Source organism: Trachypithecus francoisi, unplaced genomic scaffold (assembly GCF_009764315.1).
Source record: "Trachypithecus francoisi isolate TF-2019V2 unplaced genomic scaffold, Tfra_2.0 Lachesis_group8, whole genome shotgun sequence".
Classification (NCBI taxonomy): domain Eukaryota; kingdom Metazoa; phylum Chordata; class Mammalia; order Primates; family Cercopithecidae; genus Trachypithecus; species Trachypithecus francoisi.
This window is the reverse complement of record NW_022681473.1, coordinates 106,464,107-106,485,617: the sequence shown is the minus strand read 5'-3', so window position 1 is coordinate 106,485,617 and position 21,511 is coordinate 106,464,107. Positions and strand designations below refer to the sequence as shown.

General features: G+C 51.7%; 1 protein-coding gene across 1 annotated transcript; it reads left to right on the top strand.

The window, feature by feature from the left end:
* Nucleotides 1-6,813: 6,813 nt before the first annotated feature.
* On the top strand, nucleotides 6,814-20,914 carry SCN2B (sodium voltage-gated channel beta subunit 2). The gene is made up of 4 exons (XM_033205900.1): nucleotides 6,814-7,175; nucleotides 14,969-15,135; nucleotides 15,431-15,641; nucleotides 16,639-20,914. Exons 1-4 carry the CDS (start codon nucleotides 7,106-7,108, stop codon nucleotides 16,836-16,838), a joined length of 648 nt encoding a protein of 215 aa, XP_033061791.1. The 5' UTR covers nucleotides 6,814-7,105; the 3' UTR covers nucleotides 16,839-20,914.
* The last annotated feature ends 597 nt before the right edge of the window (nucleotides 20,915-21,511 follow it).

The following is a 21,511-nucleotide window of genomic DNA, read 5'->3' as shown; positions in this document are numbered from 1 at the left end:
CACATGAACATTCCTTCAAGGCCCTGCTTTAGATCATCCACCTGGGTGATCTACTTCTCAGCTCTTCCTAGATGTGTCTGCACTTGATCTGCTTTTGTCTTTCCTTGTCTTCTAACTGTTTCATGGGTGTGATACTTCATTTTCTCTTAGAAATCTCCAACTCTTAGAAATTCTGCTTTAGGCCAGGCACGGTGGCTCATGCCTGTAATCCCAACACTGTGGGAGGCCGATGCAGGGGGATCACTTGAGGCCAGGAGATTGAGAACAGCCTGGCCAACATAGTGAAATCCTGTCTCCACTAAAAATACAAAAATTAGCCAGGCGTGGTGGCACAGACCTGTAGTCTCAGCTACCCTGGAGGCTGAGGCATAAGAATCACTTGAGCCTGGGAGGTGAAGGTTGCAGTAAACCGTGATCTCGCCACTGCACTCCAGCCTGCGCGACAGAGTGAGACCCTGTTTGAGGGGGAAAAAAGAAATTCTGCTTTAGGTCTTTTCTGTGATCCTTGTAGCATTTGACCCCAAGGGGGACAATCCCTTGTCGAATGAAATTCCTAGGGAGTGGAGGGGAACAGCATGCGCAGGGAGCAGCTGGACCTGGCTCCCATTCCCAGTTCTACCATACCTTGACTGGGGAGGTCAGGCTGATGGAATTTCTGCCCCTTCCCCAGATGTAAAGTAGATATTCACTCATTTTCATCTGCTCAAGGACCAGTAGAGGCCCAGTGCATGCTCAGAAGAATAAGATGCAATCTCAGTACTTAAAGAACTACAGTCTAGTTGGGGAGGTCAGATGGGTAAGTAACTAATAAAAGTACTCTTTGACTCCCGTTAGTTCAATATAAGGTGTCCCTGGGTCCCCATGTCTCCGGTAGATGGGACTGCACTCACCATGCTGTATTGCGAGTGTATGCATTTATCTCCCTATCTAGAATGTGAACTCTCTAAGGGCGAGCTGTATCTCCTTCATGTCTTGGTCTCTAGTTCCTAGCTGAGAGTCTAGCATATAGGGGCTGTTCTATAGATATTTGAGTTTGTTCATTGAGAGATCTGATTGACAAATGAGTGAATGTACCCAGGGTCACAGGAGCAGAGAGAAGAGGTATTTAGAAGAGCAGGAGTAGGTGACTTTGGAGCACATTTTTAAAGAGAGACCACGAGTTTGCAGGCAGGAGACAAAGGGCATTCCTATAAGAGAAAATGGTGAAGGCAAATACAGAGATGTGAGGCTGCATGCGGGGTTAGAGAAACCTTGCCTGTTAAGGAAGGGCTTCAGAGGCGTGTAGGGCAGAGAAGAAAGGTGAGTGAAATGGATCCCTACCTCGCAGCTCATGAACAGACTGCGGAGTGCTCTGCAGATCACTGAGGCCAGCATTTCATCCAAGGCTTGTTCCTGCTTCCTACTCCCCTCTCCCTGAACCCCCAAACCTGGCTTCTCATGGCCCCTTGCTCATGGTATGCAAACCTTTTGATATTGGCTGAAGGCAGTGCTTCTCAAGCTTTACTATGCTCAAGAATCACCTGGAGATCTTGTTAAAAGTGTAGATTCGGGGCAGTCGTAATGGCTCACACCTGTAATCCCAGCACTTTGGGAGGCCGAGGCAGGCAGATCACGAGGTCAGGAGATCGAGACCATCTTGGCTAACACGGTGAAACCCCGTCTCTACTAAAAACGCAAAAAAATTAGCTGGGCGTGGTGGCGGGCACCTGTAGTTCAGATTGAGCCACTACACTCCAGCCTGGGCGACAGACGCAGACTCTGTCTCAAAAAAAAAAAAAGTGCAGTTTTGGATTCCTTGGGACTAGGGTGGGGCCTGTAGTGCTGCCTTTCTCACAAACTCCCAGGTGACACCCATGATGCTGGCCTGGGGACCACACTTTGAAAAGTAAGGCTCTACAGTAAATAACTAAGGAGGCTCTCTATAGCCTCAACCAGGCATTCCAAAGGTAAAAGGAAACTACTTTTCTTTGATTTATTTGTAACACTGCTTCTGCCAACAGGGTAGGTAATTGAGTGCTGTCTAATAAAACCTTCACTGATAAATAACCCTGGGCACAAATGCCCAAACCACAGGGTTCCACTCCTAAAAAAGTGCATCTTTGACACTGGTGTCTTCATTCGGCAAAACACCGCTTAGAGCTGCTGCTTCCCCGACTTTCACTGGCTCCTCGGGCAGGCTTACTCTTTCGGAGCAAATGGGCGTCTGGAGGCCCAAGTGGGTTGTGGGGAAGTTCCGGGGTAGCTCTCCTCCTTTCCCCCCTTGGCTCTGCCTGCTACTGCCCCTCGCCCTTGATCTGGCTCTTCCTGACCCTTGGTCCTGGGGAGCTGAGTTGGATGAAGACTGTTCTAAGTCTGGACATCTAGTTTCTCTTTGCTGAATTCTGGATAGAAACAGATCTTCTGGATCCACTTCGTGCCTCAGATGCCTCCAAAATAGAAGCTTCTGGACCTAATGTGAGACCAAGTGAGACAGGCAAGCAGCTTCCTTCAGTTTCTGGGCCTCACGGGCACCCTCTGCTGCATTAAGAAAAAAAGAGGAGGCCGGCTACGTCAAACCAAAAATTTCTGGCAACGGGGCAGGGCTGACATGTGTCTGCGGCAGCATGGATGGCTGTGCTGCAGAGTAGGACTTGGCAGTGCACGCCGAAGCGGGAGCTGAGGCCCGGCTTGTGCCAGTCCATCCCTCGGGGCACAGCTGTGAGCTGCTGACAGCGGGGTGGACCTCAAGGCCAGAGGGCACTGGGGATGGGGCCAGGTGTGGCCACTGAAGGGCACTTTTCTTCCCATGCTGCCCCACCTCTCCTTCCCTGCAATTCTGCCCTGTGGGCCCTGTGTTCTGTGAATGGGCCAGCCAGAGCCAGACCCTAGGGATGGGACAGAGGCACTTGGGGACAAAGTCTGTGTGTGATCTGGGCAGGGACAACCATAAAGGGCTTTTAGACTACCCACCCTTCTGCCTTCTGGCAACTCTGCCTCAAAGCCCTGGCCCCCTTGCTCCTCCCCAGCCCAGAACAGCTTGAGAGGCCGTGGCAGGATTTCATTTCCTCCACAATGTCGACTTTCCCCCTTCCCTCTCCAGATTCATTAATTCATTCAGCTGTGCCCCTGTGCAGTCACTCACCGCCTGCTGATGGAGTTTCTGCCCTGAGCCAGGCACTGTGCTGGATCCTTACTCTTCCTCCATAGCCTGCCTCTTAGCCCTTGCTTTTATGTCACCTGCAGAGGCTAATTGCTTCATATGTCTTGCTGGTCTTCTCTTCCCGGTGCCTTTCTAGACAACCTGGGGGTAGCTCCATGTCTCCTTCCCTTGGTGCTAAGCAATGTGGAATGCTGGAGACACCCAGGGTTTCATGAAGACCTTGGTTTGAATCCTGACTCTGCCCTTAAACTCTCATATGTAAACCTGAGTGGGTTGAGCCCCATGAGCCTCTGTTTCCTCATTTGCCATTAAAAAAGAATAGGGCTGGCGCGGTGGCTCAAGCCTGTAATCCCAGCACTTTGGGAGGCTGAGGCGGGTGGATCACCTGAGGTCAGGAGTTCGAGACCAGCCTGGCCAACGTGGTGAAACCCCGTCTCTACTAAAAATACAAAAATTAGCCAGGCATGATGATGGGTGCCTGTAATCCCAGCTACTTAGGAGGCTGAGAAGGAAAAATCGCTTGAACCTGGGAGACGCTGGTTGCAGTGAGCCGAGATCACACCACCGCACTCCAGCGTAAGCAGCTGAGTGAGACTCCATCTCAAAATAAATAAATAAATAATAAATAAATAAGTAAAATAAAGGCCAGGCGCAGCGGCTCATGCCTATAATCTCAGAGGCAGAGGCGGGAAGATCACTTGAAGCCAGGAGTTCGAGACCAGCTTGACCAACATGGCGAAACTCCGTCTGGACTAAAAATACAAAAATTAGTTGGGTGTGGTGGCAGGAGCCTGTAATCCCAGCTACTTAGGAGGCTGAGGCAGGAGAATCACTTGGACTTGGGAGGTGGCGGTTGCAGTGAGCCAAGATCGTGCCACTGCACTCTAGCCTGGGCCAGAGTAAGATTCTGTCCGAACGACAACAAAAAATAATAAAAAGAAAAAGAAAAAAGAAATCGTGGTGGCAGGAGCCTGTAAACCCAGCTACTCAGGAGGTTGAGGCAGGAAAATAACTTGAACCTGGGAGTGGAGGTTGCAGTGAGCCAAGATCATGCCACTGCATGTGGGCCATAGAGTGAGACTCCATCTCAAAATAATAATAATAATAATGATAATAATAATACTAAATAAATTTTAAAACAAAGAAAAAGGAAAAAGAAATCACCTATCCCAGGGTTAAGGTTAAACTGACAGGGCCGGGCATGGTGGCTCACACCTGTAATCCCAGCACTTTGGGAGGCCAAGGTGAGTGGATCATGAGGTCAGGAGTTCAAGACTAGCCTGGCCAAGATGGTGAAACTCCGTCTTTACTAAAAATACAAAAATTAGCCAGGCATGGTGGCAGGCACCTGTAATCCCAGCTACTCAGGAGGCTGAGGCAGGAGAATCGCTTGAACCCAGGAGGGAGAAGTTGCAGTGAGCCAAGATTGCGCCACTGCACTACAGCCTGGGTGACAGAGTGGGACTCCATCTCAAAAAAAAGAAAAGAAAAGAAAAGAAAAGATTAAACTGACATTGGCTGGGCATGGTGGCTCACACCTGTACTCCTAGCACTTTGGTAGGCTGATGCAGGTGGAACACTTGAGGTCAGGAGTTCGAGACCAGCCTGGCCAACATGGTGAAACCTTGTGTCTACTAAAAATACAAAAAGATTAGCCGGGGGTGGTGGCATGTGCATGTAGTTCCAGCTACTCTGGAGGCTGAAACACAGGAATTGCTTGAACCCAGAAGGCAGAGGTTGCAGTGAACTGAGATTGCACCACTGCACTCCAGCCCATGTGACAGAGCGAGACCCTGTCTAAAAAAATAATAATAATAAAATAAAAAAATAAAAAATTGAGATATCACATGTAAAGTGCTTAGCACAGAGTTTAGGCTCAAAAGTATTAGTTGTTCCCTGTTTGGTACACAAAGGGCCCATCACAAATGCAAGTGACTGCTGCATGCAAATCTCTGCCCTACTTAACTATCTCCCCAGGAGTATGGGAGTCACCTCTGCTTAGGGTCACCTTGGACTCCACCCCCCAAGTCCTCCTGCTTATGACATTCGCATATTTTTTCTTCCTTCTTCAAAAGAAAAGTTTTAAACATACACAAAAGAAGAGAGAACTATATTTACACCCATCACCAGCTAGTTTCAACTATCAAGCAAAACATCTAGTCTTGTGTCACCTATACTCCCATCTCTTTTTTACTTTGAATTTTATTTTATTTTTTTAGATGGAGTCTCCCTCTGTGGCCCAGGCTGGGGTGCAGTGGAGTAATCTCCATTCACTGCAACCTCTGCCTTCCAGGTTCAAGCAGTTCTCCTGCCTCAGTCCCCCTGAGTAGCTGGGATTACAGGCACCTGCCACCACACCTGGCTAATTTTTGTATTTTTAGTAGAGACAGGGTTTCACCATGTTGGCCAGGCTGGTCTCAAACTCCTGACCTCAAGTGATCCGCCTGCCTCTGTCTCCCAAAGTGCTGGGATTACAGGCGTGAACCACCGCACCCGGCTTCTTTGAATATCTTAAAGCAAATCCAGTCATCATATTATTTCACCCACAAACACACCAATATGTGTCCTTTTTTTTGGTTTTTTGTTTTGTTGTTGTCATTTTTGAGACAGAGTGTCACTCTGTCGCCCAGGCTGGAGTGCAGTGGCATGATCTTGGCTCACTGCAACCTCTTCCCCCCTCGGGTCAAGCAATTCTCCTACCTCAGCCTCCCATGTAGCTGAGATTACAGGCACACACCACCATGCCTGGCTACTTTTTGTATTTTTAACAGAGACAGGGTTTCTTCATGCTGGCCAGGCTGGTCTCGAACTCCTGACCTTGTGATCTGCCTGCCTCGGCCTCCCAAAGTTCTGGGATTACAGGTGTGAGCCACCCCGCCCGGCCATCCATGTGTATCTTTAACAGATAGAGATGCTAAAGGACAAAACCACATTTATCACACCCAACAAAACTAGGAATGATTCATTAATACAATCTAATATGTAGTCCATATTTAACTTTTCCCAATTGTCTCAAAAACTTTTCTTTCCTGTTGATTTGTTTGGATCAGATTTCTCCAAAGGCCTGTGTTACATTCGATTGTAAGATCTCTTGGGTATTTTTCTATCAGCCTGCTTCAACATGTTCTGTTTTCAGTGGAAATGCTAGAATAAGGAAATCATTCCACTTGAAAGTCTCTCCAACTCACTTTCCTGAATCCTTTTCAATAACACAAGAACAAGCATCTCCTTTTTTTTAGTTTTTTTTTTTTTTTCCTTTGGAGGCTGGGCCCAGGCTGGAGTGTGGTGCAGTAGCTGGGACTACAGGCGTGAGACTTTACTTCTGGCTAAATTTTGTATTTTTAGTAGAGATGGGTTTTGCCATGTTGCCCAGGCTGGTCTTGAACTCCTGGACTCAAATGATCCATCCGGCCTCCCAGAGTACTGGGATTACAGGTGTGAGCCACTGCGCCAGCTTGTATGGAGGTTCCTTTAAATGGGACCATTCCCTGTTTTTAAATGACAATAAGTGTTTCCCCTTTCCAGAATCTTTAAAATAAATGGATTCCTCTAATAGTTTTCAAAATCCAACAATCATCCCAGTGAAGTAAAAAGGCAAGATTTGTATTATTTCTTGTTTTAGAGGGTAAAAATTTCTGGGGATTTCGTTATTTTCAAAATGACTTTTTTATGCCCTCCCACCTGCTTTTTGAAATCCACCAACCACAATATTTACCCCATCCCCCTCTTCTCTCCCCCCATCTCTCTCTCTCTCCTTTACACACTCCCTCTCTCTCTCTTTTTAGCAGCAACATACAAGCCGGCCATATTAGAGAGATGGAAATAAAGCTTCCTTAATGTTGTATATGTCTTTGAAGTACATCCGTGCATTTTTTTTTAGCATCCAACCATTCCTCCCCTGTAGTCCTCGCCCCCTCAAATCACCCTCTCCCGTAGCCCACCCGACTAACATCTCAGTCTCTGAAAATGCACAGAGATGCCTGGCTACCTCGCCCTGCCTTCAGTCTCACGGGGCTCAGTCTCTTTTTCTCTTTGGGTAAGTTAGACTCACATCTGCATGCTCCCGAGGGTTCAGAAGTGTAGCTGCAACGTGAAGAGGATGGGGGCAGGGGATAGGAAAGAAGACATTGCTAGCCCTTCCCTCTGTGTCCTTGGGAGGGGAGGTGCTGGGGACTGGAAGGGACGTTGCTGGGGAGTGCAGAACCCTGGGACTACTTAGTCACAGAAATGTTGGGTCAGGGGATCTGAGTGTTGCTGGGGGCTGACAGTGGTCAAGGGAGGTGAATCTTCTCTGGATTTCCCGTAAGTGGACCAATGTGGGGGTGGGGCAGAGAGTGGATTGACCTGCAGTCTCTTCAGGGATTTTTTTTTCTTTGTAGCTGCCGCAGATGTGGGGTCCTGGGACTTAATGTTCCCTTAAGGGGCTTCTTTTCGGAACCTTGATCCTGGTGGATTTAGGGTGTTAGGAGAGTGTGCGGGGGAGCTGGTGGCAGAAAGTTGAGTCTGGGTCTGGCTTCCTGGCACTCGGTCTCACTGATCTGTTGGAACGTGTGTGGGAGTAGGTGGGAAGCGGGCTTGGGGAATGGTGTCTGGATTGGGAGGAGACCTGCTGAGGCACGCACTGATGGAGAAGGCACCTTTGGCTTGGGCCCGATGAATGGAGGAGGGGCCAGGTGTAGAGATTCAGGAAAAAATGGAACCCACGGGCTGAGCGAGGTTGCAGCCCTTTAAATCCAGCCTCAGAACTGCCCAGCCCAGTCTTGCAGACTGTCCTGTCAAGTGGCCCCAAGTATTAATTTGTATTTGACCACTCACAGACTTCCTGGTGGGGAAGTGGGCTAGAAAGTTATTTGCAAGCCTGCTTTGTAGAGTTTCGTTCTTGCTCCTAAACTTACTTATTGCTGGAGCAGCAACTGAGAGTCAAGTCCAAGGACTTGATGGAAATATTGGCCACCACAAAGCCTCCCTCTCTTTCTGTGGCGTGATGTGCTGGGTTTGGGGTAGGAGTGCTAAACACAGACAGTGCAGAGGCCCTGCCAGCCTGCTTTGCTGAGTTACTTGGCATATTAACATCAGGGCAGGAATGCTATGGAATCTCCGGCAGGACCTGGGTTTCAAGCCACCTTTGTCATTTACGTAATGACCACAGGCAAATTACTCAACCCCTCTGAGCTTCAGTTCCCTCCCGGGTAAACTAAAGAACGCCTACTGCCTGGCGTGTTTGTGATCTGGGCACGGCAGGAACTCAAGAATGGCTAATGTAAGAATGCTTTTTGTGAGCCCAGGCACTGTGTGTCTTGTTCAGCCCTCACAGCAATCTGAGGTAGATTTTATTATACCTCAGGTTACAGGGAGGAAACAGATGACTATGGTAACGGGTAACGGGAGCTGAGATTTGAACTCCCTGTGTCTGACTTCACCACATTCTTAAACGTTGGATTCTACTGCCCCCAATGTTCAAGAAATGGCACTGCTGTATTAACAGTACCTAATTGATCAGTCTCAGGACACGCTGAAAGAGGGGGAGTTGGGTGAGTGGACTGTTGCAAGGAGCCCCAAATGGAGGACAGGACCCCTCCCTCAGGAGTTAGGAAGCGCTTCCTGCAGGAGGGAAGCCGCCTGGTGAGAGCCATGGCTAAGTAAAGTTAGAAAGGGGGCTCAGTGACCAGGACCCAGAGCCCTGGGCTAGGGCAAGGAAGAGGGAGTCTGGGATGAAGAGGTCTGAGTGTTGGGGGTGGGGAGATGGTGGTGGGAGGCAGCTAAAGCTTCTGCAAAGCTGAGTGGGAGAGGATGCAGGAATAGGGATCCTGAACTTGAACTTGATTGGTGCTGTAATGAGGCATGTCCCTGGCACACCAATGCTGAGGGCCGAGTTGACAATGGAACTTTGGTGGTGTTGCAGTAGCATCGATCCCCGGGATGGAGGATGCCACAAGTGATGAGGGAGGGGACTCTGTCGGGGCTGGGCTTGTGGGGATGACTATGGAGGTGGCCATAAGAGAAGAGGGCCATAAGAGAAAGGGCAGGTGGGCAACCAACTGTACCTACAACAGAAGCATATGAGCTAGTTTTAGCTAGAAACAATTCAAATGACTGGACTTCCCTCAAGTTTTTCTTGAGACCGTTAACTCCACAGTCACTGGCCCGCTTACCAATGTATGGATTATGTTAGGGGAGGCATAGAAAGTGGAGTCTGGGCTGAGCACGGTGGCTCACGCCTGTATCCCAGTGCTTTAGGAGGTTAAGGTGGGAGGATCGCTTAAGGCCAGGAGTTGGAGACCAGCCTGGGCAACATAGCAAGACCCTGTCTCTATAAAAAAAAAAAAAGAAAGAAAGAAAGAAAGAAAGAAAAAAGAAAGAAAAGAAAAATGAGCCAGGCATGGTGGCGTGTGCCTGTAGTCCTAACTGTTCCAGGATGCTGAGGTAGAAGTATCAAGAGTTCCAGACTGCAGTGAGCCGTGATCACACCACTGCACTTCAGCGTGGGCAACAGAGCCAAACCCTGTCAGAAGAAAGAAAGAAAGAAAGAAAAAGAAAGAAAGAAAGAGAAAGAAAGAAAGAGAGAAAGAAAGAGAAGAGAGAAAGAAAGAGAAAGAGAGAAAGAGAGAAAAAGAAAGAAAGAAAGAAGAAAGAAAGAAAGAAAGAAAGAAAAAGAAAGAAGAAAGAAAGAAAGAAAGAAAAGGGAAAGTGAAGTCTGGTCCTCACTCTGGCCCACTGCACATATCTGCTGCTTGTGGTGGCAGGGACCCAGACATGGCAAGAAAGCTGTCTCTTCTTCCTTTAGTAGACTTTATTGAGCCCCACTCTGTGCCACTCACTGTCCTGGGTACCAGGGATACCAAGATGAATAAGAATCAGTTCCCCGGAGCCTCTTGAGGGAAACAGGCCCGTAAACAAATAATAACAAGACAACATTGTATGTATGGTAACAATAATAGCAATAATGATCATCAGAGTCGCAGCTAACTTTTGTCCAGGCCATGTGCTAGGCACTGTGCTGAACTTCATGCAGATAGTAATTACGACAGCCCTATGAAGTTGGACTTATTGTCGGCTATATTACAGATGAGGAAACTGAGGCACTGGGGGGTTAACTATCCTGCCATTCTGCCCCCAAGTCATGTGGAAGAGATAGGAACAGGGCTTGAGTGAGGACAAGGACACTGGGGAAACAGTCACCGAGGCTAATACCCTGTGAGCTGGGACCTGAAGGATAAGTAGGAGGGCCCCAGGGACAGGAGGGCAAATGAGCTTCCCAACCTGAAGCAAAAATATGTGCAAAGTCATGGAAAAGGGAAGCAAGGTGGTGTTTTCAGAAAAAATCAGAACTGGGGTCACTGGAGTGAAGGAGACCTGGGGAGATGGGGGCTGGCAGGAGATGAGGCTAGGGTATAAGTTTGGCCTCAGATGGCAAAGGGCTTGGAAGCCGTGCCCAGGAGCCTGGACTCGATCCTGAAAGCGGTGGGTAGCCGTTGGAGGTTTGGAGGTGAGGAGTGATGAGGGTGGGCTGCTCCTGGCTGCACGGGGATGGACTGGAGTGGCCAGGGCTGGGGAGGCCCTGGAGCAGGAAGGGTCTGGATGGTACGGCAGTGCAGGTGCAGAGATACGGGCTGGATGCCACACTCACCTGGGAGGCAGGAGCTGCCCTGGGAGACAGTTCATCTGTTTAGACACTTAAAAAAAAAAAAAAAAAAGGAGGAAATAATTACCTCATAGTTTGCTGTAGGGTGGAAAGAGGAGTGAAGAGATTAACTTCCAGTCTCTGCAAGAGATAGCATTTGGCGGATGAGCAAATTTTCATAGTCTCTGCAAGATGGGCTAGTTAGAACAGTGGATGACACGGTGCCTGAGGGCCCAGATGTGCCTTGGAGACAGCAGGGGGCCCACCACTGCTGACATTTTGGATCTAAGATCAGAAGTCACATCCCGTTGATGATCGTTTCCCTTCTGTGAGTTGAAAATCAGGAGACACAGGCCCCAGACCTGGTCTCAAATGGGACAACCAGGAAGACTGCATGCCTTCCTTGTATGGAGGTTCCTTTAAATGCAACCATTCCCTGCTGGCCGGCCTGCCTGGAGTTGGACCTGCCATATAGTCAGCAAGAGATCTGGTAGCCCAGATGCCTTGGGATGGGGCTCAGTTCCCCACTCAGCTTCAGTGCCTCAACCCTGCCTGGAGCCAGGCAGGCTAGCTTCAGATTCTAGCTTCGCCTCTTACTAGCCGTGAACTTGGGTTCGTCTCCTAACTTCTTTGTGCTGCATCTTCCTCATTCGGAATGTGGGAGTGATAACAGGGTTTTGTTAGTATTAAATGAGGTGATAGATGTAGAGTGCTTAGACAGTGCCTGGCTCGTTGTAAGCATTTTGTAAGGGTTTGTGGCTGTGAAGTCCTTTCTGTGGCCTTGGCCATGCATTCGGGTGCTTTCCCGAAGCAGGACAGTTAATCAAGAGACCAGAGTTTTGCTCAGAGCTGTGATCTTATTGAGCCATGGCCCCCTCGTCTTTAATGAGGGCCCGGACTGGCGGAAGGTCTGAGGCCCAGCACCCTAAAGCTGCTGGGATTCTGGTAAGGTCACAGGCTCACGTGGGGATCTTGGATGAGGGGCTAGGAACCATGATTCTGGCCTCAGCTTGTCCCTATTCTCTGCGTGTGGCTCTCATGGCCTCTTTCCTCATCGGTAAAACAATGGGGCTAGATCTACGGTTTCTGATCTCAGCTCCAACTCTGGCTCCGGATCCCACGCTCCCTCGCCGGATGGAACTTGACGTTTGACCTCTGTGACCACTAGAGGGCACGCGTGTTCCGCCCGGTACCTTCTGCAGTGCCGCGCTGCAGGGTGGGGAGGGGGAGCCCGCATTGCACCTCTCTGGCTGCCCCAGTCCTGCGGGCCAGAAAAGGCGCCCCCGCACTCCTCTCTACCCTGCCCTCCTCCACGGCAGGGTGCTAGCTCCTTCGAGATGGTGGAGTTCAAGTTCTAATCTGGAGCACTGCCTTGGGCTTGGTGGAGGGGGCGGGCAGAGGTCCGCGCAGTCTGCCGGGTTTCACAGAACGCAGACTTTTTGGCCTGAGGAGCCCCTGGGAAGATGATCGACCTCCCAAGGGAAGAGCTAGAGAGGGGCAGCACATTGCTGGGATGGGAGGTAAGCTCAGGACAGGCACTGTCAATGCCTTCCCTCAGAGCTCTGTGCCTCTGCAGATAGAGATGCTGTTGGCATTTTCTGCACACCTCCTCCTTGGCTGGTGCGGTGCCAGATGCTTTCAGAATGGTGATAAAAGTGCAGGAGATGGAATTGGGCTTTGTTCTTCCTGGCAGGGGCCCACTCATCCTCCCCAGGCCGTACTCCCCTAATGAGCACTTAAGCTCACACCTGGAATTCTCAGCCCTGGGCTCCTCCTTGAGAAAACGCAGATGGTGACACCTGTCTCCCAGCTTGGAGAACAGATGAGGTCCCCATGCCTACGCCTCCATCCAGGGCTGCTTCCAGTTCAGAGAATCTCTGGTTCTTAAGTCCTACCACTTGCCCTGATCACTCGGGCCAGGGGCGGGGCCGGCAGAAGGGTGCTCCAGGCAGACGTCGGTTTCCCTGCAGGCTGCAGGGCAGCTGCTTCTGCAGCTTTGTGCAGAAAAAAAAAAAAAAAAAAAGTTTGAAAAATAGGAGCCCTGCAGGCCTGGGCTGCTTGCCAATTCCTAAGGACTGGCTGGAGGGGACAGTCTCCAAGGTGCCCTCAGGCCAGGCCAGATGCTCCCCTAGAAGCCCTTCCTGTTTGCAAGGCAGAACTTGGGGAGAATTGAGGATAATAGCAGCTACCATTTGCTGAATACTTACTGCTTATTTTCATTATGGAAACAACCCTGCTGCATTTTACAAAAGAGCAGCCCCCCCCCCCCCAGCTTCTGATGCTGGGGCTGGGATTGAACCCAAGTCTAGTCGCATCCCCTTGTCTACGCTATTCCCACATCAGCCACTACTGGGCTCGCCTGGACAGCCTCCCAGCACTCCCCAACCCTGCAGGGACCTCCTATCACACTCCAAAGAGGAAACTCCTAATTCCGCATCCTGGCCCACAAAGCCTTTGTGAGCTGGTCCCTGCCTTACTCTCGGACCTCAGGTCTCACCATGCGCCCCCTCAGTCACTCTGCTCCCTCTGCCTCAGGCACACGAAGCTCCTTCCAGTCACTGGGACTTGGCTCCTGGGAGTACCCCTGCCTGGGAACTCGACTCCCTCAAAACTTCAGCGGGCTCACTCCCTCACTTCAGGTGGCACTGCCTGCGTGACCCCTCAGAGCAGTCTTCGCTGCCCACCCGACGTCAGACAATGCCCCTCTACCTTGCCGTGTGTCTCTAACCTACAACTCCATGATTTTTTTCCTTGTTGATGTCTATCCTTCTTTCCAGAATATAAGCTTCATGATGCAGTGACTCTGCCTGTCCTGTTCACAGCAGTAACCCCCAGGGCCTAGACTAAGTGCCTGGCACACAGTAGGTGATTTATAAATATTTGGTAAATGAGTGAATGAATGACGCCGAACACTGCTGTTTATCCTCCATAAATAAAGGGAATCTTCTGAGATAAGGTTCTTGAGGATATGGGCAGAGCATCTTGGAATGAAGGCCAGGGCTCAGGTGAGTCCAGTGAGGTGCCTAGGGCGTGACATTTAAGGAGGTAGTTCCATGACCAGAGAGTGGATGCCCCTTAAGTATCTTGCCCCAGGCCCCTCGCTCACCTCCCTATAGGCTCTGTCCTGCTTAGAATGTCAGAGTGGGACAGGCCTTTCTCAGCCCCAGCACCAAGGTCTCCTGGCCTACATCTGGTGTTCCTAATAGGACTCCTCCACAGAACCAGCAGCCCCCACCCTGCCCTCCTGTAGCAGCTCCTTGCCGTGGTGTCTCCAGGTCTGACATCTCCAAGAGGGACTCCTGTCCCTGTAGACCCATCAGCTGGTCCTTGGAATGGTGCCTCACCTTCTGGGGCACCTCTTCCCTCCCACAGCTTGTCTGCCCTCTTTCTTGTCTGTCACAAGCCTGAGGAAGGTAGGGGGCTGTGCTGTGCTGGGACACAGCTTTGCTCTGTCCCTGGGATATGGAGAGCGAGGCCTTCCAAATCTCCAGCTGTTCTCAAGCTGCTGCCCTGAGAACAGAACTGCAGGGGAGCCCTGCAGTTTCAGCTGGAAGGGCTTTGGCCCAGCAAAGATGGTTCGAAGTGGTGAGAATAAGGGGGAAACTGAGGTAAGCATAGTGAAGCCCCTTGTCTGTGGTCTTCTGCTAGCATATGATAGAAGTGGGGCAAGTGTGGTGGGGGTGGGGGTTGCCTAACAGTGGTTCTGGAAAAGGCTTGGGGCCATTTGGCTGCCCCTGGCTTGACAGATAGATGACGTGATGATTTGATCTCTCTTCTCCCCTACCTGCTCTGCCACCCCACTTTGCCTCAAAGACCATATCTGGTGCCCCATATGTGCCTGCCCACTCCAGGAGTATGGACTGGGGAGGCTGAGTGGGCCCCTGCCAGGAAGAACAAAGCCCAATTCCATGCAGCTTGCACCTGTACTCCCAGCTACTTGGGAGGCTGAGGTGAGAGGATCACCTGAGCCCAGCAGGTTGAGGCTGCAGTGAATCATGATTGCGCCACTGCACTCCAGCTTGGGCAACAGAGACCCTGTTGCAAATAACAATAACTCCCACCTCCTGACTAACTGGAGCTATCGAGGACCCAGTTCTCTGCCTGTTGCTCTGCTCTGCCTCATCCCCCAACACCCTCAGGCACAGAGGGCTTGCCCCTCCCCAGCCCTTCCAGCCAGACTCCTCACCAGCTTGTGGCTTCGTCTGCAGTGCCACCAGGACGGAGCATGGAGGTCACAGTACCTGCCACCCTCAATGTCCTCAATGGCTCTGACGCCCGCCTGCCCTGCACCTTCAACTCCTGCTACACAGTGAACCACAAACAGTTCTCCCTGAACTGGACTTACCAGGGGTGCAACAACTGCTCCGAGGAGATGGTGAGTCCTGGGCTGAAGGCGGGAGTGGGGGAGGAGGCAGGAGCCCTGCAGCATGAAGCTCCCATCCCGCCACCGGCCCCTGCGCTGGACTAGGGCCCCAGAGGACCCTGGGTGGGCTGCGTGCTCTGGAGGCTTTGACACAAGGTGTGCTGCACACCCAGGTGCCTCCTAGAGGTAACTGCCTCTCTTCCCCAGGAAAAGGGTGGATGGGAAGAGGAGGCATCCTCGCTGTCCTTGTAGTTGCTTGCTCATTCAGCCGCCCATCCGCCCATCCTGTCCCTCGCTCCATCCCCAGTTCCTCCAGTTCCGCATGAAGATCATTAACCTGAAGCTGGAGCGGTTTCAAGACCGCGTGGAGTTCTCGGGGAACCCCAGCAAGTACGATGTGTCCGTGATGCTGAGAAACGTGCAGCCTGAGGACGAGGGGATTTACAACTGCTACATCATGAACCCCCCTGACCGCCACCGAGGCCATGGCAAGATCCATCTGCAGGTCATCATGGAAGGTGAAGGCTGGGGTGCCAGCTGCGGGGCCCTGACCTTTCCCACCCACCTACTCTCAGCAGCACTCGCTCAGGGCTCTTTGGGGAGGCCATGCCTTCCTGAGCGTGGGAGCAACCATTTGTGCTGCGTAGAAGGAATCCATTTTCTTCCCTCTAGTCCTCAAGAACCTGGGAACATGTCCCAGAGAGTCCTGGTAATGATATAGACTATAATCCCGGTCTTAATGATGGGGCTGGGCGTGATGGCTCACACTTGTAATCACAGCACTTTGGGAAGCTGAGGCAGGCAGATAGCTTGAGCTCAGGAGCTCGAGACCAGCCTGGGCAACATGGCAAAACTCCATCTCTACAGAAAATGCAAAAATTAGCTGGGCATGGTGGCTGGCACCTATACTCCTAGCTACTTGGGGGGCTGAGGTGAGAGGATCACCTGAGCCCAGCAGGTCGAGGCTGCAGCGAATCATGATTGTGCCACTGTACTCCAGCTTGGGCAACAGAGCAAGACCCTGTTTCAGATGACAACAATAATAATAATGACGGTGATGATGGCAGCTTTCATTTATTGGGCACCTCTATGTCTCAGTCATAGGACTAAGCTCTGTTTATGCATTATTTCATCCTCATGAAAACCTTTGAGGAAGGTATTATTATGAACCCCATTTTACAGGTTAGAAAACTGAGTTTAGAGAGGATAAGTTACTTAAAGGCATGCAATTCATAAGTTGTACAATCAGGACTCAAATTTGGGTCTGGTTTGATCTTAAAGTTCGTGCTCTTAAATACTTCATCACACTACCTCCTCTGGGGCCTTTGGGTGTCCTGGGATTTAAGGGTGGGGGCGCTTCCGGGGCAGTCACCTGGATTGCTTTTTGGCTTTGCTAAAGTCCTGTCTCTGGAGGAGAGCAAAGTCAGGGTGGTTCCACGCATGCCATGGGTAGTGGGGTGGTGGGGGAGGCCCCTTTCCCAGCCCTGGTGCTCAGTGGCTCCCCTTCCTTTCCAGAGCCCCCTGAGCGGGACTCCACAGTGGCCGTGATTGTGGGTGCCTCCGTCGGGGGCTTCCTGGCTGTGGTCATCTTGGTGCTGATGGTGGTCAAGTGTGTGAGGAGAAAAAAGGAGCAGAAGCTGAGCACAGATGACCTGAAGACCGAGGAGGAGGGCAAGACGGATGGCGAGGGCAACCCGGATGATGGCGCCAAGTAGTGGGTGGCCGGCCCTGCAGCCTCCTGTGTCCCGTCTCCTCCCCTCTCTGCCCTGTACAGTGACCCTGCCTGCCCGCTCTTGGTGTGCTTCCCGTGACCTAGGACCCCAGGGCCCACCTGGGGCCTCCCGAACCCTCCACTTCGTATCTCCCGCCCTGCACCAAGAGTGACCCACTGTCTTCCATCTGAGAAACCTGCCATGCTCTGGGACGTGTGGGCCCTGGGGAGAGGAGAGAAAGGGCTCCCACCTGCCAGTCCCTGGGGGAGGCAGGAGGTACGTGTGAGGGTCCCCAGAGAGAAGGGAGTGGGTGGGCAGGGGTGGAGGAGGAGGCCGCTGTCCACCTGCCCAGTGCTTGGCCTGGCAGTGGCTTCAGAGAGGACCTGGTTGGGAGGGAGGGCTTTCCTGTGCTGACAGAGCTCCCTCAGGAGGGCTTGGCCTGGCATGGCTGTGCTCCTCCCCTGCTCCCAGCCCAGAGCAGCCGTCACGCTGGAGGTGACGATGAGTTCCTGAAATTTGGAGGGGCATGTTAAAGGGATGACTGTGCATTCCAGGGCACTGAAGGAAAGCCAGGGCTGCAGGCAAAGCTGGACATGTGCCCTGGCCCGGGAGGCTGTGTCGGGCCCTCGCTTCCATTGCTAGTGGCCTCCTTGGGGCTCCCGTTGGCTCCTAATCCCTTGGGACTGTGGATGAAGCCAGACTGGAAGAGCAGTTCCAGGTAGGGGGCCAGGTTCCACAGAGGGCACCCACCAACAGAGGCCAGTTTCGAAGTCAGCTGAGGGGCTGAGGGGTGGGCGCCATGGTGAATGCAGGTTGCTGCAGGCTCTGACTTCTCCCTGGGGTAACCACCCTCACCTGGGCAGGGGCAGCCAAGGCTGGGAAATGAGGAGGCCATGCGCAGGGTGGGGCAGCTTTCTTTGGGGCTTCAGTGAGAACTCTCCCAGTTGCCCTCGGTGGGATTTCCACCTGGCTTTTAGCTGCAGAGAGGGAAGGGAAAGTCTGAGGCCGGCATGAGGGGAGGCCTTGGAACCTGAGTCCCCAGTGGCAGCCCTGTCCCATCTGTGGCCACGCTACTCGCTCCTCTCCCAACAACTCCCTTCATAGGGACAAAAATGGCAATTGTAGGCCGGGCACGGTGGCTCACGCCTGTAATCCCAGCACTTTGGGAGGCCGAGGCGAGTGGATCACCTGAGGTCAGGAGTTCAAGACCAGCCTGGCCAACATGGTAAAACCCCATCTCTACTAAAAACACAAAAATTAGCTGGGCATGGTGGCGTGTGCCTGTAATCCCAGCTACTTGGGAGGCTGAGGCAGGAGAATCGCTTGAGCCTGGGAAGCGGAGGTTGCAGTGAACTGAGATTACACCACTGCACTCCAGCCTGGGCGACATAGAGAGACTCCGTCTCCCCCCCCCAAAAAAAGGGAGCCAACCATCACTGCCATTACACTCACATTCAATGGAAATTGGTTAGGCCTGAGAGAAGGAGCAAGAGACAGAAACACTGACTCTGAGAACACGACCTTGGAAGATCCTGACATCAACTAGCCGAGTCACTCACTTGCAAATGGGGAAACTGAGGTTCCACCTGACAGAAACTGAGGATCCTGCCCCCGTCTCTGGCTCCTCAGTCTCCAGTTTGAATCAACAGAGCCATCGTTTTCCAGGTGGGAGGGGCCTCTGGGGCCTGGTCCATGATGGGGCGAGGTGGAGGGGTGGGCTCCTCTAGCCCTGCCCCCGTCCCAGGAGCCCAGCCCCTCTGGCCAGGACTGAGGAGGAGTGGAGGGAAGCAGGGAGGGAGGGAGCAAGCATGAAGGGCACAGCTGCTGGCAAATGCCGCATTCCCTGCCCCAGCACTTCCCAGCCTTTCCAGGAGCTCAGCCCCACCCCTGCTCAGGGAGTCAGGTGCCCAGGGTAGGGAATAAGTCTAGGAAAGGGGGTGGAGACAGAACTGTGACAGTCTCAGGGACCAATCCCTGCCTCTGCCCATCAGATGGCCAATTTGGGGAGAGAGCAATATCATCTGGGAGATTCAGCTTAATTCGCTTCAATTCAGCAACCATTCATTGAGCATCTATTATGTGCCAGGCACTGTGCCAGGCACTGGGGACATACACAAAGCCATAAGCATTGGGGGCTGCCAGGTTGGCACTGTAGGGACCAAGATTAACTTTTTGGTGCATCTAATTCCACCTTTGCAAGACACTGCTTCCAAGGCTACAATTGGGGAAGATGAAGAGATTCTAGAATCTGGGCCCTGGGAAGGGAGAAACAGCAGGGAAGAGGGGCGATACAACAGGGTCAAGGGTGCAGAGGCCAGGCAGAGTGGGCACAGAGTGGGGGATGGGCAACCAGCCTGGTAACACCTGGGTGAGGTGAGTGAGTCAAGCCCATCTGGAAATGCTAAACTCATCAGCTGGGTACCTAACTGCCAATCAACACACTGCCAATGTGGGTGGGCTAAGCCACCAGGATGCCTGCAGCAGATGGACACTGCCCATACTCGAGCCAGCCAGCTGGGGGCAGAGAGGTGGGTGGTGGGCACCTCATGCCAGCTGAGACCAAGAGTGGTTGTATACATTTCTGCAGCTTGCAGATTTCATTTTTTTGGTCACTCTTAAAGTGTCCTTCTCTCCCAGGATGAGTTAGGATCTGTGCTGATATTGGAAACTTCTCTTTCTCCAGGATCCATAACATTTAGGGGAATTTTTTGCAGGCTTTCCTAGCGTATTCTAAGAAGTTCTAACTCTCCATCAAGAAGCCCAAGATTTCTGGAGTCTTTTTTCCCTCTGCCCTGACCAGTTGGGGCCCAGGAAAAGCAATGTCTCTTCATGGGCCTCAGGGCCCCGGCAGATGGGGCTGGGTCAGGAGCTATCTCTGTCCCAGGTGCTCAGCCCACATATGCATTTTCTTCTGGAGCCTCTTAGAATCTCCTCCAGAGGACTCATAGAGCTGTCTCCCCCAGGACGGTGAGGTTGGGAGCAAAATGGGGCTTCTGTAAGTAGAGGTGGAAAACCAGTGAGATGTTTCCACAGCGGCCATTTCTCTACCCTATTTCCTAACTTATGCTGACAAGTTTTTCCTCTTCCTACCATGGGGTTCGAGCCCCACTTCTGGCTGCATGTTCCCACCACCATGCTCTGCTGGTTTCAGTCTGCTGACTTTCTCAACTGCTCCAGCCTCTCCTGCTCTTTCAGAACCTCCCCCTGCCCCCCTGCCCCCCGCCCCCGCCAATCTGTCTTTTCCTCCTAATTAAGGGCCACTGCAAAGAGAGACGGGCGGCTAACCCTTGGGATTTAGCTTATAAGAACAAAGCACAATTTTTCAGGACTGAAATGCCTTGAGGTGCCTTGGAACTGGCTTTGGAAATAGCTATCTGCCCCTTAGCTATGGACTCTTCAGTTATTTCCAGTTTATAAAAAGGAAAAGCTGATCGGATCCATATTTATCTCTGCGAGTCTCCTTGGGAAGGTTGGGCTGGTAAATATTTGCAAGGTAAGGTTAAGCAGACAGACAACTGAAAATACTGGGCAGGTCCAAAAGGATAGTCCCAGGCCATAGGAATGGCTTGGTGCAGTTAACGGGTGATGAAGCAAGTAATCTTCCTTCCTACTTATGTCTTCAGGATGGACAGCCTGTGTCTCTTGCTGTGCCTCTTGCTGGCGTGTTCCTTTATTGAAGCTTGCTGATGCACTGTACATAGTCTCTCTCTATAGGTATAGATATATTATATATACAAATATCAAACATCTCACCACACCCACCCCAAAAGTTACACTGTGTGTGTGTGGGGAGGTGTAATCACTTCTCAGTGTTTTGAGTTGATTCACCAAAGGCAAATTTTGGAATGTTCTTGCGCTTTGTGCACTTGGAGGGGAAAACCCAACTACATATGCACTTTCTTGGTTGTGTGTGCTATAGAGAGGTTGGAAGGGGTGGTTGGAAGGGGAGAGAAACTGAGATGGCCCTCTATGACCTGACTGCTGGGATGTATCTGCTTTGGGAGCAGACTGAGTTTCTTTTGCAATTTGTCTTATTGTTTGGGTCTACTGGCGACAATAAACTGTCTCCCCTGAAAATCCCTCGAGTGTGACTTTATTCAGGGGTTCAGGGCAGGGTAGGCTGAAGCTTTGCCAGGATCTTAACTGGAACCCTAGGTGCTCCTTGCCTGGTAATCCCATTGGTGCTGCCAGATCTCCAGCATCTGAGGGCCTCAACGCCCCTGTCTCACAAGGGGAATGTTGTCTAACCCACACTTGTTCCCCCACAGATGTTTCATCCCTTTGCCTTCCCCAGCTCCCTGGGGACTCTGCCCACCCTGAGACAGGGTGACTGAACACCTACTTCTTGGAGGGCTCTCGATTATTTTGGAGATGAAGACAACCCTGGAAGCTCCCAAGGCTGACTGTCATGCGGATGTTGCCTGTTCTTTGCACGGGGGTGTTGGATTAGACATTTCTTTTGCCTCCTCTGGACTCAGAAAGAATAGATGACAGCTGGTCAGTCTGCCCTCATGCAATTCATGGAGAAGGGTGGCTGTGGCAAGGTTCAGGTGGCTCATGTCCCATCTACATACTGCTGGATCCTATTTACATGTGCCAAAGCAGCCCTAAGAAGTTTAGGACCAAAGGCAACCTCCTGGCTAGGGGCTCCACTGTCCAAGACAGGCCTTTTTTTC